This window comes from Lolium rigidum, chromosome 1 (genome assembly GCF_022539505.1).
Source record: "Lolium rigidum isolate FL_2022 chromosome 1, APGP_CSIRO_Lrig_0.1, whole genome shotgun sequence".
Classification (NCBI taxonomy): Eukaryota; Viridiplantae; Streptophyta; class Magnoliopsida; order Poales; family Poaceae; genus Lolium; species Lolium rigidum.
Window position 1 is genome coordinate 219,215,822 of NC_061508.1, and position 18,512 is coordinate 219,234,333.

The following is an 18,512-nucleotide window of genomic DNA, read 5'->3' on the forward strand; positions in this document are numbered from 1 at the left end:
TAATTTTTTCCACTCCCACTCAGTGTAGGTTCCATAATAATATGACCAGTTCCTATGTGTATAAAAGAAAAAATATAATCTAAACAAAACACAGGCAAAACTTAAGCACTATTGCAATATGGTGCAAAAGCGGAGCAATTATGAACTTTTATGTTCTCCTGTTGCATTTTTTTTCTCTTTCTATTATAACGGGCAGCGCCAGTGTTAAGACATGCATTCGATAGAAAATGACAACGGATGGGAAAAAAACTAAAAATACATGTACTATATGGTGTACATTGTAGTAATAAACTAATTTTATAATATTCAAGGGGTATAATGAGGCACATCTCTTGCATGCCAGTTTAAAAAATGATAAATGCCTTGACAATAAAAATGTAAAAGTTAAGCATACATGTAATATGGTGCGAGCTGCTGCAATAGTCTAATTTTGATTTGTGGAGAGACTACTTCTAGCAATAGTACCATTTTGGATTTGTCGAGGAGATCGTACATGCAGTTGCAGGAGATTGAGCCATCGAACATAAGTGGCCGCAGTACCAAACATCGTCCAAAGCTTTGTTCGGTTGTTCCACACAGAGGCGATAATCTATGTTGGTCGGTGAGGACTTATAGCTGCTCCCACTGGTGGCCATAGGAATCAGCTGTGAGCGCTCAGAGCAGGATCCTTTGGTTGCCGCTGTCCCTCATTATTAACTATATCAAAGCTGACCATGTTTGCTGGAACCACAACGTTTTGAGTACTGTTTATGGTTCATTTTCAACTAATCAAAATTTGGCACGGTAGTAGTTTTCACTGTAGATGGACAATGGTAATGTAGAACCTTGCATCTAATTCTTTCTTTTCTGCGCTGTAATTCAGTGGTGACCGGTGGCTTCCGGTAGTCTTCTGACTGATGTTGCTCTCTGTCCCTTTAATTTCCGGTCGGTAGGTGGTCTTCAGCACCGCTTTGACTGCTTGGAATAATGTCGAAGGTGTAGAATTTTCGGTCTCTACGTGGCGCGATTCTCTAGGAGCATAGCGTGCCCCTTTCTCTTCTACCTCTCCGTCTCCGCTCCTCCGTCCCAACTCCACCTCAACTCTAAGATTTGGAATCGGCTGAGATACCGCCGGACCGAGCCCCTCCGCTGCTCCTCCATCTCCTCATCGCCGCCGAGCCGCGCTCACGGGCGAAGCCCGATCGGGGTCAGCGCCACAGCAGGCCCTTCTCCCCCTGCTCGGTGCTGGACGGTGAGGGACGACCGCGTCGAGCAGCAGTGTTGCGCCGGCGTAGGGCGCGATGGGCTGTCTACTCGGTGGCGAGCGCTGCAGCGTGGTCGTCGACATGGATATTCCACGGAGGTGGCACCCGTGGCTGCGGCGGCGGCCAGGAAGGTGGCTGAACGGTGGTGCTTGGCGGTTTACGGTGCAGGCTGTCGGTTGTGCGGGGAATTGGAGTCTGATATGGCCGTCGCCGCCGCTGTCGAGGCTAGCCTGCGGCCGGCCTGGCCGTCATATTTGGTGCCCCCTGTTAACATCTGGAGAGGCCATTTATGGAGAGTCCTGGGCTCTGTTGGAGGGGCGGGCGTTTCCTCCTTGCTCGGGATGGGCTTCCCCCGCACTTGCCTTGTGCGTGTCCACTAGGCAGCCATGGCGGCGATGTTGCCTGGCTCCTCTTAGCTCCCTATAACCATTGCCTTCTGCTGAGATCTTGAGACTCAATTGTTGCTTTGCCTTTGCCCTCTGTCGGTTTGTCTTCTGCTGATCTTGGGTTTCCCTGTGTTGTTCTAGGTGGATGTGAAGGGAGGAGGAACCTGCCGTTTAAGATGGCCAGTGCTTGGCGCTAGCAAGGATCTGGAGTTCTCGACCTTCGCTGCCGCGTCCTTGCATCCACTGCAAAACCAGCAACGGCGTTATCCGCCAGCCGGCGCGTCTCTGCCTCTGCTGCCAAATTTGGGCGGCGCAAGGAGCAGGGAAGATCCGGGGCGACCACCACGGTGGGGCGCTACGTCCGTGAAGGCAGGACGAGCAGCATCAGCAGACCTTGGAGACGACAAAGGGAAGGTCTCTCCCATCTCATATGCGCCGCCAACCAATGTCCTCTCTCTGTGCCATCCCCAAATTTTTGGAAAGGTAAGAGATTCAATCTAATCCAGCCAGCCTACCACGATCCCCTTTGTCTGCTTCCTCCAAATCCCCACAGCTTCACAAATTTTTGAACAATCGGTGTATCAATTGCAGTCTGATGATGTTTGATGCACCAGAGGAAGATTAGGAGAGATATTTTATAATTTGCCACAATTACTTAGTAAAAGCCCAAGTATAGGACCATTAATTTGAAGCAGAGTCAGCAGACGTAACCGTCAGCGAGGAGGCGGAGTGGACCAACTATATTGCTGCCACTGCTACACAGGCAAGTAACATTCACTAATAAATTTCCAGCCCGTTTAATTCATCAAAAAAAACTGTCAAATCGTCTTATGTCTGACTGGATAGAAAAGGTAGTTTTTTAGCCCTATCTTTTCGAGCTGAATGAAGGGATGGAGGTCTGGTCTGCAACGCCACAAACGGCACCACAAAATGTTAGCAGTAGGGGCACGTCCACTGCAGGTCAAATGCCGGACACAAGGTCCGCTTTGATCTTTACACGAAGCATTATAGATGTTTTTGCTTATTACCTTTGCTCAGTCTAACATCTACTAAATGGAGTGTTAGCCGATGAAGTTGGACGATGTTCCTCATGGAGAGGATTTGCATTTTGCCTGTTGTTTCTTCATACAGGCTAAATCTTACTTATCATCACCATTAACTAATCGTATTGATGCCTAGGTCTGAACAATTTATACATTTGTCATTTTGGCATATACCACCTTGCTAGATTTCCTGAGCCAATGGTCTGAACAATTTATACATTTGTCGTTTCTTTGTAAATCTGGTGTCTGAATTTAAAACTTATCTAGATGAATAATTAAGCTAGCTGTATATTTAGATGTAAAGAAAAATTCATGATTTTTTCTTCCAAGCCACATGATTCTCAACACCGGTGCATTGTTGGCTCCCAACTTGTGTCCCATCTCGATGAGCCTCACCCAGTCTCCAATTAGTACACGTACCATCATATATAAACTAAGTGGTAAGACGCTTGCCCTTTGGTTCATTTGGCTTTTACACTATATTGTTGGATATTCATTTTTTCTCCCTAGCATCGATACTACATAAGCATACAGCGACGAGCAATGAGTGTCTGTTCTACATTGATGATACATAAGCATACTGATGACCAATACATGTCTGCGAAAAAACTCATTACGACATATTTGTATATTTTAGTTAGTATTACTTTGGTCTGTCTGAATCACGAGGTCTGCTTACAAATTCCCTGATTTTCACAATCATGGATAGTAATATTTACATTTGAATGCAGAGAATAACTATCATTTGGCATCAGTTAATGGTATATTTTTTCCTGGATTGGCTTAGATTGTCCCGTTTGCTAGCATCCATTTAATTGGCCAATTTACATTTGGTTTTTGCATTATTACAGCTGCGATTTGTACCACTGTTCATGTCCACCATTACTCAATGTATCTTCTTATAGGGACACCAGAAGAGCAGTCATGGATACAACCTTGGTGAAGGATCTGTCACCTCGAGGGTTTCAATGGAAGAACATTGTGTGTGTCGCTCGAATCTGGGAACATAGGTATCAAGCAACCTGGCAAAATTTGTTTGAGGTGGACTTCATTGTCACTGACCAAGAGGTACCTTCTAAATATTCAGAAACTTCAATCAGTCATTATCACTCATGACCTCAATGCATTTAATTAACTCGAGTTATTTACCCCCTTATCTGTCAATACCCACTATGTTGTATGAAAAACAGTCAGTGGGCACTTTTTTTAATTCCCTATCAGGCATGGTGCACCTGCTGTCCTTATATTTCGAGTGAATGGCTTTGTACAGTATAGTAAAGGGATGTTAAACTTACGATCATTTAGTATCGAAATTAAATTTCCCTAGACAATAATACATTAAAAAATTGAATGATGTTTCAGGGCAACAAAATGGAAGGCTGCATCCCAGCCAATCGAATTGACCAGTTCAGATATAAAATAAACTAAGGTTTGATACACAGGTTCCAGACGTTTATTGTTGCTGCTGCGCGGAGCAAATACAGGGCAACATATCATCCATATAGAATCAAAGCTACCCAACGCAAAGGTTATAGATTTGATTCCTCAGCCAGTCAGCCTGAAAACTTTCCTCTGTTCGCATGTAAAGCAACGTTATTTGATGATCTGCAGTCATGCAGAGGGGACACTACCATTCTGCCAGGTTATCAATGAATAGTACATGTAAGTAGTTTGCTCCGAAACATCTAGGACTGCAAAATATTTTTTTTCTTTCACACAATTTTCTGCATCAACTACTTAACCAGTAAGTGTTTTCTATCTTTCTCCCTTTCTTTGGTCAAAGAAGTGACATTGTTGTTTGCTTCAGTTAGCTAGATAAGAGACTATTTTTCCACGACAAGTGGTGGAAATATTTCCCCTCTTTTCGGGAGAAATAAAGTTGAGACGTCATTGAGTGGTTATTTTATGGTTGCATCCAAGGTCTGAAAGTTATTATATTAGCTTGGGAGCATGAATTGTTGATTTGCAGGAGTAGAAATGTAGTCAGCTCTACTCCACATTATGTATTCTTTGCTCTTAGATAAGGGATAGATAATTGCTCCATTCCTTATTCTGACTTCTGAGAAATTCATTCTTTTACTCCACGCCATGGTGATATGTTTCTTAGTGGCTAATGAAAGGATACATAATTGCTCCATTTCTTATTCTGAATTCTGAGAAGTTCATTCTTTACCCCACACTGTGGCAATATGTTTCTTACTGGCTAATGTTGTCATAGACAAGAATTGTTTAATTAGTTGACAAATTAATCTGAGAACCTTCCACTTCCATTGTTTTATGTTCGACAAGGAGCACATGGAGAAATATAGATCTGTGAGTTAGCACGTGCAGCTGAAATCAAGGTATTGCTCCTGTTGACGGGAGTAGACCATTTCTTCTCTGTAATCGCAATGAGTTAGTATGTGCATGTGCTGAGTGCTACCTACTAACAAGACTTTCCTAGGAACGAAATATCAAGACTAACAAGATTAAAATAAGCTGACAATTTTTTTCAATATTTCCAGAGAAGCTAATGGCTGAATATCAAATCAAATATCAGCATGGTTCGTTACAAAGAGTGTAAATATTTTCTTTCCTTTTTTTACGAAAAGGAATTCAGTTGCTTACGGCCAAATCTACATAACTGGGAGCCGAAGGCCAGTTTGAATTTTCTTCAGGTAGGTGCATTGTAGCTTCTACCTAAGGCTGTTTTGGTAATCTACCTTGTGCTTATTCTAGGTGTTGAAAACTGATGACTAACTAAAGCTGTTTTGGTAATCTCCTATATGCTCATGAAAATTACATGTATTTTTATTTACTACAGGACTACGAGAGCATCATATTGTTTCTTGGGAATTCATCATGATTTGGTCATATATATTCTTTGGTCTCAGCTCTAAAATGTCACTGACTTCTGTAACTGCTAGTGAATATGCAAAGTGCATGATTGGTGCTACCGTCAGATTCATGTTTATGTTGCCGAGCGCTACCTACGACTCCTGAGCTTGGCTATTAATATCTTAGATATAATCTTTGCTTTTGCCCAAAACAACATTATTTATCAGTGCTGCTACTCAATTCTAGACTGCTCTCCAAAACTATATTATTTGGTGGTGCTGCTTCAGAATGTGAACCCACGGGCGCGGCGTGCCGCCGCGCCAAAACTTCCTAGTGTTTACGCAAAGGCGGCCTCGTATGCCTATCAGATTTGACGGGATGTACTCGCCCAACTGTATTCAGGCAATGCGATGGTGGAGATCACCATGTACGTGGGGTCTCCGTATGAATGGGAATTGGTTCCCGTTTATCCATTGGTTAGGTTAACCTAACCTAAAAAAGAGCCCAATGGGCCGGATGGTTAACCTGAAAAAGCTACAGGTTATTTAGGTTCGATCCTATTTTACCAAAGGTTATCCGTCACTCCTACGAGGCGGACGAAAGCGATGCCGCCGCCGCGCTCGTTGTCCGCACTGCGCCCCCACGCTCGCCGGATGATACTCGACCGGCTCGACACGCCCCGCGCCAGCTTGCCCGCTGATGCCGGCCAGCTCGCCCTCGCGCTCGTCGGCTGATGCTCGGCCAGCTCGACGCGCCCCCGCGCTCGCCGGCAGATGCTCGACCAGCTCGCCGCGCTCGCCAGCTGATGCTCGACCAGCTCGCCGCGCCACCTTGCTCGCCGGCTGGTGCTCGGCCAGCTCGCCGTGCTTCGCGCTCACCCGCGCGCTAATGCTCGATTGCTTGACCAGCTGGCCGTCCCCGCGCTGGCCGGCTGATGCTCGGCCAGCTCGCCGCACCATGCGCTTGTCGACTCGACTCATACGAGTGACAACAAAAGCTAAGAGCCTAGGAGACATGCGTGCTAGCTCAGTTAGCACTTGCACGTGTGTCCGCTGCTGTTGAATTGGCAAAATAGTACTGTAACATGTCTTGCAATGAAAGTTAGGCAGTTAGATATGATTTTTTCCGACTATTGAAGGTAGCAAGTCGAAGTTTATGAGTATTAAACATTTTGTATAATGCATTCTCATTTACCAACGATTTGTGCCATTCTACTGTTGCACAATGTTTAAAATGGTTTGAACCTTAATAACCAATGGTTAACCATTTAAACCGTATTAACCTAATGGTTAACCTTATTAAGCTTTTAAACAAAACGGTTAAATAGGTTCGAATCCGAAAAATAAATGGTTAACCAAATCCCATCTTGAGGTCTCCGTCAAAAACGTGTACCGCGAAGGTTCTTGAACAACAACTACAGAGTGCCATTGTCCTTTGTGCACAAGTTCTCACCGTCGGCCCACTCTCGGGCGAAGGCAAAGCAGAAGGCAAAATTGCCGCCGCTGCCGTCAGATCAGCGCGACAACACATCCCGCAGCTCCTCGAGGAGTGGGGTCTATTTTGGCTGTAATCCGCGAGGAACTCGCTGAGGTCAACACAACACGCACCTGGATGGCCGGACGCCCGGACGGTGCCTTTAGCGAGCTGACCACCAAGAAGCTGGGTCTGGAAGGCTACTTGCTGTAGCTCAAGAAGGCCCTGAGGTATTTTACTGACAACACCGATGGGACGCCACCTCACTCGGCGGTCATCATCGTCAAGGTCGATCGGGTGATTTAAGAGTTTCACAGGCAACATGCCGGTCAGACACGAGGCCATGGATCGTTCATGCAGATCGCCTCCGAGGCTCTCGGTATCTCAGTGAAACAGCTCCATAAGTCCGAACCCGCTGCTACAGAGTGATCACCGTAAGCCAGCACTGCTCAAGTCTATTATCTACCACTCCTAGCTCGATTCCTTCAACGGGAATATGCTGCTCGATGAGGCAGAGACGGCCTTGTGGTCTGTTAGATGCAGGGACGGTTGTAACTACGGCGCCACAAAGCGGCCAACGGCCGACACCGGCAACCATCCATATCGGCATGGAAGCGGCTCCGCGTCGCCAGCGTTGCCCGAGCCTCACGCCGGCAGTGGTGATCTATCTTGTTCCTGTTCGTCGTGTAGTTGTCCCGTTCCTGGGCGCGGCAAAAAGAAAGGCTCGATCGTTCTCCTCATATCCTGTCGTGCAGACGATCGTTCTCCTCGTTTATATACGGACAAATTTCCGTGGAGAGGGGGTTGATTTGATTTGGTATATAGGAATCGTATTCGTTTCGAACTATGACGTGTTCCACAATACCTCCGTCTAGGCGTTGGATTCCCAAGGACCTACGACTCGCGAAGGAGTTGTGGCACCACAAAGACACGGAGCAGGCTAATACCGGCGAGTCCAACAAACGAAACGAAGGAAAGGATTGGTTCGTACGGACGAAAGCGTAAAGTGGATTGGACGAAAGCGCAAAGCGACAGACCAAATCAAGGAAACGTTAGTTCCTTTATTATTAGGTATAGATCTATTCCCTCCATCCACAAATAAGTGAACATCTAGTTCTAAATTTTGTCTACAAAAGAGTGTACTTCTATCTTCCAATGCACTTTAATTGGTTCTCTCTCATCGTACGGAAATCAAACCCCATAATATTGAGCATATGTTCTCTTTGTTTTCCACAAGGACTTAGCTCATTGGAGGTAAAATAATTAAAGAGGAGAGATGCATCTTCCTAATGCATTTTTCACTTCACTTCATAATTTATCTTAAAAAATTCACGTGTACACTTATTTATGGACGGAGGAAGTATATATAAATTAAGGTTGGGATGAGATGTTCTGGACATGAGGACATCGATCGATGCAATTTCTATTAGACGTGCACTACAGGAATGGGAGGCTACGCCGAGGGCTAGGCTATACGCCGACGACCAAAAGTCGGGGCAGGCGACGTATGGCCCGGCCAGGCCAGCTTGCAGTCCGACTCTCGGCGTAGAGTTGCCATCGGCGTAGCGAGGTCTACGTCGAGGGCAGCCCTCGGCATATGTTTGTCCCTAGGCGTAGACAGGGCTACGCCGACGGCCACCCTCGGCGTAGGCTATTTTTCAAATTTGTCTACTTTTGTAAAAATCATAACTAATTCATATGATGTCAGAAAAATGCGTATAAGGTATCAAAATATTTAGAAAAATATCCTCTATCCATTTATGTTAAAATCATGCATATTTGAATCATGTACAGTATCATGTTAACATACTAACAATTTACACACTTTCTTATATGTCCTCGGGTTCCCGTTTTGGCCAGATGTCAATTTAAACGAAGTCAGAAAATTCCACGGAGCCGCATGGCATTATTTTATGTGTCCTAGTAACCACTTCAAAAGTCGGAATTAGGATACGGCAATTATTTTGGAAAACCCTTCACAAACAGGGCTATCAAGTCCGGAGTTCTATGACTCTTAGGGGAAATGAGTAGGAAACGGCCCGGGACACCGCATAGTTTGTCAGAACGAGGCCATATTTGGCATGTGTGGGGTCCTTAGGATGAGAAGCAAGGCCCCGGTAGCGGATTTCCAATCCGACCCATGGGCGATGGTTTTTTCATTTTCGGGGTGCCAAAACGGTTTTTTTGTGTGTGTGAAGTAGCTACATGAGGCGCACTTTAGTATTGCGCGAGACCTCCCCGTTGTGGTAGGACACCGCCTTCGCATCACATATCACATATCATATGTGCGTGCTAGCTATCTGGGAATCCATGCGGCCTCCTGCGGTGTCCGACCGAATCTGCTGGAAACTGACCGGATTTAAACTAGGGGTACACTTTCGGTCGCTCAATAAATTCCGGAAATTTTTTTTTAGGTCTACGACACATCACTTTATGTGTTAATTTTTTTCCGTTTAGCGCGATGGTGAACGGGTGCACCAGGGCGCCCGGTACGGCCATACCGCATCTTAGTGGGTGCCCGTTTTGGCCAAATGGCAATTTAAACGAAGCCAAAAAAATCCCGCGGAGCCGCATGGTATCATTTTATGTGTCCTAGTAACCACTCCAAAAGTCGGAATTATGATACGGCAATTATTTTGGGAAATCCTTCACAAATAGGGCTATCACGTCTGGAGTTCTATGGCTTTTAGGGCAAATGAGTAGGAAACGGCCGGTGACACCTCATAGTTTGTCGGAATGAGGACATATTTGGCACATGTTTGGTCCCTGTGCTGGGAAGCAAGGCCCGGGAGCGGATTTCCAATCCGACCCATGGGCGATGGTTTTTTCATTTTCGGGGTGTCAAAACGGTTTTTTTGTGAAGCAGCTACATGGAGCGCATTTTAGTATTGCGCGAGACCTCCGCGTAGTGGTAGGACACCGCCTCCGGACCACATATCACATGCCATATGTGCGCGCTAGGTATCTGAGAATCCCTGCGGCTTTCTGCGGTGTCCCGCCGAATTCGCTGAAAACTGGCCGGATTTGAACTAGGGGTACACTTTCTGTCGCTCAATAAATTCCGCGAAAATGTTTTTATGTCTATAACACATCACTTTATATGCTAATTTTTGTCCGTTTAGAGTGTTGGCGAACGGTGCACTAGCGCGCCCGGTACAACCACATCTCCCGAGGGGACTGTTTTGGCCAAATGGCAAACTGGACGTCATATTTGGATTCCTATAATTTAAAGGTTCAAATGATGATATGGTTGTTATATTTAGATTCCTCTCATTTTTCCGATCGATTTAGACATGTTATTTGTAGAATTTCGATTTTTCAATTTAAAGATATTAATTATTCCATATTAAATAGAAGAAAGACCAAAAAAATCATTTTATTGTTATTTGAATTCAATATTATTATTACTTATGTATTCATTGTTGTTAGATTAATTAATTATTTGGAATTCAAAAATAAAGAGGTGTGACATCACAGTCCAAGGGTTAATAGGGTTCATATGCTATTATTATCAGCAAGGTGTCAATTATGTAATGGAAACTCATTCGAATGGAACCAAAAAGTTACGCGTGCTGAGCCTGAAGTAGTGTGAGGATGGGCGACCGACTGGGAACTTTAACCATGATTGTAAGTTGACCTAATATTAAGTATATTTAGAGTTAAAAGTATCTTGGGTGAAGGATAAACAAGTAAAAAAAAGAAAATAATGGTGTAAAATAAATTAAAATTCGAAAAAATTTAAAACTATATGCCGAGGGTTTTACCGTCGGCATATCAAAAAATGATTTTTTTTCGATATTTTTTTTGAAAATGGAAATTTGATTCTTTTAAATTTGTATGCCGACGGTTTTGCCGTCGGCGTAGCGTCCTACGCCGAGGGCCGGGCTATGCCGACGACAATGGTGACTCTGCCGAGGGAGGTAGCCGCCGAGGAGATATGCCGAGGGTGGCCCTCGGCGTAGCCTATGCCGAGGGCCAAAACAGGCTACGCCGTGGGTTCCCGGCCTTCGGCATATCGCTCCATTCTTGTAGTGTTTCCTTAAGAGTAAAATACATGGCAAGTATCTGAACTTATCGGCGGGATTCAGATTGGTCACTGTACTTCAAAAATACTAATTTGCGTTTACGGTTACTAAAGACGAGTTGTCGTGCTCGCATACGGTCACTGGCTCCAGGAACGTGACGTATTTGGCATAATTTAAGAAGGGGCCATATACAGGAGGGGTAGTTGCAAATGCGTCGTGTCTACATCAGGACGGCAGTGTATTATTTTTCAAAAAAAAAATCCAGGAAATAGTTTGCCCCTCTGACTCTCTTTTCTTCCTTCTCCTTCATGCGGCCGTGATTCGGCTCTAGAGCTTGTGTGCACGACCACGGATGCTCTCGGCAAACGTGGCTTGGTGCGAGCAACGTCGCTGGAGAGCGGCACGACCTGCCATCAGCATGCGGCAAGCGCCTCAGCCAGGGCACGTGCAGGCACACACGGCCGTGGGCACGCTGGGGAGGTGCTACCGGAGACACTAGACCGGAGGCCCGCAGGAGGTGAGGGCATATCCAACCGAGCGATCCAAACGGACACGCTAGGCCGTCCGTTTTGGGCTGTTTGGGTGGCCGCGCGTGCGCGGCCACCCGGACAGCGCCCCGCGTGCGCGTGTCCATTTGGGTCGCACGGTGCGCCCTACACAGCGGCCACCCATTTGGCCATTTGGCATATTTCTTTGGGAAATAGGCCATCTGGCCACACATACTTATAAATAATATCAACAAATGAAGAATAATATGTAACAATTATAGAATAATATCAAATAGCATAAAATAATATCAAATAAAATGTTGCATGATGAAGAAATGAAATGTGCCATAGTTCGAACAAATATAAAAATTACAAATTGAGATTGTCAACTCAATTTGGGCGCTCTAGGATCTCCTTCTGCCTCTTCTGGAACCAAGCTCTCTTCGCCTCGCTCATGTTGGTCAAGTCGGCATTCATGATCAGGTTGTCCTCGGCTTGCCGTTTGAGCTCCACTTCCTTCGCCTTCAACTCCACCTCTTTGGCCCTTGCCATTGCTACGAGCTCAATTTCTCTCTCTTTGAGCTCAATTTCTCTAGCTTTGGTCTTGGCCTTGACCTCTTCAATCTCAAGCTTCTTCTTTTGGACATCGAAGTAGTTCTTCATGTCCTCTTCTTTCTCCCGGCGCCTCCTCTCATCCCTCTTGTCCGTGGACACCTCTCTGTCCGTATGCATCTCCTTCAAAGTGCCAAACAATAGCATGGGCGAAGCATCACGCTTCATGTCGGCTTTGGTTGCCTTGTGGCCGCGTGGACGACTTGCACAAGAAGCGGAGCTACCGCAAGGCTGCCCACCATCAAGGTCAATGACTGTGGGATCTTTGGCGGTCTTGTTGCCAGTCAAGGTCGCCATGTACCCCACGTACCCCTCCTGGAACTTGGGGGTGCCTTGGAGTTCCTTCCAACAATGAGGGAAGGAAAAGGTCTTTTCTCCATTGTTGCCTTTGTACCATTCCAAAGCTTGCCACACCTAGAGCAAAGCAAGACAACAACGATAAACATATGTGCAAACGTTGGATGAATAAGTTGAGGTTAAGAATAATACCAAGACGGTGCCTGCAACGGTGCCTACGCGCGCTCGGCCGACAAATCGTCGAGCAGGTTGCGTGCACCGTGATGGGATTCCTAACATAGAAAACAAAAATTTTCCTACCGCGAGAATGCAATCCAAGCCAAGATGCAATCTAGAAGACGGTATCAACGAGGGGATGAACGAGACTAACCCTTGAAGATTTGCAAAGCCTACGAGATTAGATCTCGTTGTTGCAGAAGATGATCACTTGCCGCTTTCAAAAGCGCGTAGAAGATCTTGACGGTGCCACAATCGGGCAGCACCTCCGTACTCGGTCACACATTCGGTGTTGATGAAGACGACGTCCTTCTCCCCGTTCCAGCGGGTAGCGGAAGTAGTAGATCCTCCTTGGAATCCCGGCAGCACGACGGCGTGGTGGCGGTGTCGATGGAGATCTCCGGCGGAGCTTCGCTAAGCGTATGCGGGAGAGGTGGTGGAGGAGGGGCGGCTAGGGTTTGGGAGAGGGGGCGCCGACCACTATAGGGGTGCGGCCAACTAGGGCTTGGTGTGGCCGGCCCCCTCCCCTTGCTCCTCATTATATAGGTGGAACCCCCAAGAGTTGGTCTACAAGTCTTCGAATAAGACCCCAACCCAAAACCTTCCATGTGTAGGGAAACCTACCCAAGGTGGGATTCCCACTCAAGGTGGGATTCCCACCTTTCCTTGGAGGGGGGTGACGAGGGATCACCTCGGCAATGCCTACGTATTGTAGACTAGGGTTTTCGGGAAGAGCGACGATGGAGATTCCGGGGACGAGATTAGGCACACGACGTACCCAGCTTCGGGTCCCCTCGGTGGAGGATCCCTACATGCTGCTAGCAATCCACTATATGATCACAATATGTTTACATGGTGTCGCCGTCGGCGGAGCTATGTTGTCTATCTCTATGTCTATATCTTGACCTCCTTATTTCGGGTGCCCTGGCTAGCTTTATATATGCAACCAGCCTAGGGTTTTACAAGAGTCCTAGTCGACTACTTCTTCGGGTTGCCTTGTTGGGCCTTCTCCATATTGAGTCTTCTCCATATTGGGCCGAGCCGGGTATACTAATAATGGGTATCCGAAGGGTATGCCCATGTCGATAGCCCCCGAGTTTATAGGGAAGTCGAAGACTTGCGTAGAAACTCCAAGCATAACCATCTCCGAAGTCGAAGAAATACAAGGCGAGTTCCATGTCGTAGATCATGTGTAGCGTAGATGATGTCGACGATTCTTGAAATTATCGGGTGCGCGGCAGCGCCTCCGATGGGAGTAGCCCCCGAGTCTATGGGCAAGTGCTTGCACTTGGGCATAGACTCAAGTTGTACTACTCGATGAAGAACTTAACTATATTTCTGGAAGACTTGATGAAATCCATGTGCTCCCGATGGGAGTAGGCTCCACTCGAGTCGTAGAATCGAGTTGAGTCTACAAACCTTGATTGTCGTAGATGTTGTCGAAGTTATTTTCTATCGGGTGCGCGACCAGCGCTCCCGATGGGAGTAGCCCCCGAGGCTACAGCCAAGTGTTTGCACTTGGGTGTAGGCTCAACTTGCTTGTAATTGACTCCACAATTTTTCCTCTTTCTTATCGGGAGGGTAAACAATAGTCTCGATAAGAGTAGCCCCCGAGCCTATGAGCAGGTGCTTGCACCTAGGCATAGGCTCAAGTTGTACTACTCGATATACAACTTGGCGCAGCCCCTCTTTTTATCGACTCTATTTTTATTTGACATCCATATCTATATTGTACAGGGATAATGATAATTGGGGCTAGTTCATCTGACGGATCAGGTACTAGTTAACTGCTCTAGTGGCAATCCGCAAAAACCTACTTCAAGATCACGTCCCCGGACATGATCTCGGATACCGGTGTAAACTTCGACAGGTGCCGCTTAAGGTCTTACCATTCTGTCGAGTCCCAGTCATATTTATCGGGTACCTAACGCGTCCGTTAGGATTTTTCTTCGTATCTGTTGATACGGATAAAAGTAGCAGAGCGCAGTCTTCGGCGATGCCACGCCCAGCAGAACGGATCTGGGGTCTTACCTTCGCAAATTTGCGGCATTCAGAGATTGTTCGCGACTTTGGCGCTCTGAGAATATTTTGACAAGTGCCTTGTTCGGCTGATGCAATGACCCATTTTGTGGGCTCTTCTATTTTTCTCTCGGGCTTGATGAAACAGCCAAATATATTGGTTCTTCTATATTGTCGGGTACATCACCGATGCTCTTGCTCGGAACAATATGACGAGCCAATGGACCCGAAGATTTGTCCATCCTCTTTTTTGTTTCTCCCCTTTTTTTTCTACTCCTCTTTATTTTTTTATTTTTTTTTTTGGTTTCTCCTTGATGATAATTTCGTCGAGTTCCTCCCACAGGAAAATTTCCTCGGGTCCTCCTTGAGGACAATTCTTCGGGTCCTCTTTGAGGACAATTTCTTCGGCACCTCCTTGAGTATAATTCTTCGGCACCTCCTTGAGGATAATTCTTCGGCACCTCCTTGAGTATAATTCTTCGGCACCTCCTTGAGTATAATTCTTCGGGTCCTCTTTGAAGATAATTCTTCGGGTCCTCTTTGAAGATAATTCTTCGGGTCCTCTTTGAAGATAATTTTTCGGGACCTCCTTGAAGATAATTTTTCGAGACCTACTTGAAGATAATTTTTCGGGACCTCCTTGAAGATAATTTTTCGGGACCTCCTTGAGGACAATTTTTCGGGACCTCCTTGAGGACAATTTCTTCGGGACCTTCTCGAGGACAATTTCTCGGGTCCTCCCTGAAAAAGATTTCGTCGGGTTCTCTTTTTGAAAACAATTTCGTCGGGTTCCTCCTTTAAGATTTTTTTGTAGACACGGTTCTTCTTTGGTCAACCTGAGATGTATAGTGAAGAAGTATGGCGCAGCCCCCGAGTGTCGGGTGCGGCGAAAGTAAATGATAATCAACTTTATGCAAATTAAAGGAACACTTAGCTTATTGGGCGCGACGGAGTCAGCGCGATGAAGTCTTCAAGTGCAAAGAAGAAGTCTAGCCAAAATAGAAACCACCAAGTAGCGAAAATAAATGCCGCCAAATTGTTTGATGAAGAAATAGCCGAGCTCCCGAGCGTTGCTGCGGTGATGTCATGATTGTTGCTTAGACGCCGTGTCACAGTTGTTACTCGGAGCGAAGTCGTTGTCGAGCCCCCAAGTATTATCCGTGTCGCCGAAAGAAGGCCATTAAGAATGAAATACCGAAGAATCCAGTAATAACCATAGAAGATGAATCCGTTGATATCATAGAGGATGAATCCATTGAGCCAAAGAATCCAGTAATAACCATAGAAGATGAATCCATTGATATTATAGAGGATGAATCCATTGACCCGAAGAATCCAGTAATAACCATAAAAGATGAATCCGTTGATATCATAGAGGATGAACCCATTGACCCGAAGAATCCAGTAATAACCATAAAAGATGAATCCGTTGATATCATAGAGGATGAATCCATTGATCCGGAGAAAATAAATCCAAGTAATAATCATAGAAGATGAATCCAAAGAAATAAATCCAAGTAATAATCATCGATTATAAATCCACTGTCCCGGAAATCCGCCCGATAGTATTATTTTAGAGGTAACCAATGATCACCCGAAGAAAACCAATCCAATAAGCCGAAGAAAATAAATCCACTGAGCCAAAGAAATCCACTAAGCCGAATAATTTCACTGAGCCGGAGAAAATAATTTCACTGAGCCGGATAAGATAATTCCATGATGTAATGATCCTCAAGTATTCGGGTGGGTGCATGGCCGGAAGTAGTCGATGCGACGGACGCGGTCGATGAAGAGTACGCTTTTGATATGTGTGATCCTTGACATAAGGGAGTAGATCGGCGTGGCGAACAGCAACACGGCTCTAGTGTTTATTTCCTTAATCCACTTGTTAGGATGGTCGCCTCCACCGCTTGGACAGATTTGTATTGCTCGTATATAAGCCCAAGCCATCAAGGGTTAATATTCACTATTAGCTAAATAACCCAACGAAAGATAGAACAAAAAAAATTGCATGTATGTAGATCTATTGAGGTGTAAATCATTATGGTGTGCTGTGTGAACCAACCCATGTAATGTATATTAAAATAAGAGGTTACTATACGAGGCTGGAGAGATGATTTGAGTAGAAAAAACCTGATTCTTCAGATAGTACGTGATGAGCTGATGAGCCATCGATCGACATGATGGAGACCAGTCCTGTTAGGTTGGATCGTACTGGCCCTCGATTGCTGTGAGGAAACTGGCGACTTGCCTGGTTCGCCGTGATTGACGATGAACCGATCGGCATGAAACTTCGGCGCGGACTCGTGATGAGGTTGAAGGAGCTGGTGCAGAATTTTTTTTTGATAATGACAAGCTCAATGATGATGTATATGAATCCCGCCCGGATGACAAAATTCCACGACAAGTGAGCCCCGAGCATGCGACTGTACGTGGCGAAGTAATCGGAGCTTATTCCAATCTAAAGTTGTATTGGAACGCAGAAATCTGCGCGCAAATAACAGCACAAACCGGAAAAATATTTGACCAAATAAATTTTACGACTAGTAATTGATTGAAAACATAGCACCTGGTCTTATATTGGATGGCGAATTCGTATCGCTGAAGCGAATCCGAACGAGACGGCTTGCCGACTTTGATTGCCAAGAACATTGTTCACGTTTGGGATTGCTTCGGGTCTTGATTTCGCGACAAGCCAACTTGTAAGTTCGTGCAACGTCGAAACCGCCGATCTGAACTCCTTGCTCCTACTCACGAAGCAATGGACGTGTTTGTCTTCCTGGCTTGACTTAGGCCATGCGATACATGCAGAGCAAATCAATATGTACAAAAAAAAATAATCATTAGGTAGATGGGAGAGAAGAAACTTGGTCTTCAGCCTTCACGTGATTAAAGCTGCTTGTCTCCTTTCGGTCGTGCGCACGCGATTCTCTTTTCGTAGCTCACGCGCGCGATATATTCCTTGAGGCAATCGGACGCAGCCGCAAATTTATCGACGAACCGGCCAGATGGGATCTGGTGATTGCTGATGACGCGAAAAAATCTGGCCGGCCAGCATATGTAGTAGTTGATAACGAACTGAAAGTTGTTGATGATGAACTTGATGGATCTCGCCCGGATAACAGAATCCAGTCGTCGCGTTTCCCCACGGTCGGCGCCAATTGACGAGGGATCACCTCGGCAATGCCTACGTATTGTAGACTAGGGTTTTCGGGAAGAGCGACGATGGAGATTCCGGGGACGAGATTAGGCACACGACGTACCCAGCTTCGGGTCCCCTCGGTGGAGGATCCCTACATGCTGCTAGCAATCCACTATATGATCACAATATGTTTACATGGTGTCGCCGTCGGCGGAGCTATGTTGTCTATCTCTATGTCTATATCTTGACCTCCTTATTTCGGGTGCCCTGGCTAGCTTTATATATGCAACCAGCCTAGGGTTTTACAAGAGTCCTAGTCGACTACTTCTTCGGGTTGCCTTGTTGGGCCTTCTCCATATTGAGTCTTCTCCATATTGGGCCGAGCCGGGTATACTAATAATGGGTATCCGAAGGGTATGCCCATGTCAGGGGGTGGCCGGCCACCTTGGTGGAGTCCACCTGGGACTCCACCCCTTAGGGTTGGCCGGCCATGCTAGGTGGAGTTGTTGGAGATATGCCCAAGAGGCAATAATAAAAGTTGTTATTATATATCTTTATGTTTATGATAAATTTTTATATACCATGCTATAATTGTATTAACCGAAACATTGATACATGTGTGATATGTAAACAACAAAGAGTCCCTAGTATGCCTCTTAACTAGCTTGTTGATTAATGGATGATTAGTTTCATAATCATGAACATTGGATGTTATTAATAACAAGGTTATATCATTGTATGAATGATGTA

At 45.8% G+C, this 18,512-nt stretch overlaps 1 protein-coding gene across 8 annotated transcripts; it reads left to right on the plus strand.

The window, feature by feature from the left end:
* Positions 1-1,333: 1,333 nt before the first annotated feature.
* On the plus strand, positions 1,334-5,825 carry LOC124690256. Of its 8 annotated transcripts, XR_006998767.1 has the most exons (7): positions 2,409-2,609; positions 3,579-3,741; positions 4,036-4,201; positions 4,285-4,335; positions 4,963-5,015; positions 5,178-5,330; positions 5,477-5,825. XR_006998767.1 is itself a non-coding variant. In XM_047223671.1 (3 exons), the coding sequence occupies exons 1-3, from the start codon at positions 1,445-1,447 to the stop codon at positions 2,234-2,236; spliced, it is 522 nt and encodes a 173-aa protein (XP_047079627.1). In that variant the 5' UTR covers positions 1,334-1,444; the 3' UTR covers positions 2,237-2,392. The 8 variants fall into 8 exon arrangements, 1 of the variants encoding a protein (XP_047079627.1); XR_006998764.1 differs by having other exon boundaries at positions 4,036-4,335; XR_006998768.1 differs by having other exon boundaries at positions 4,036-4,335; positions 5,265-5,330.
* Positions 5,826-18,512: the final 12,687 nt, after the last annotated feature.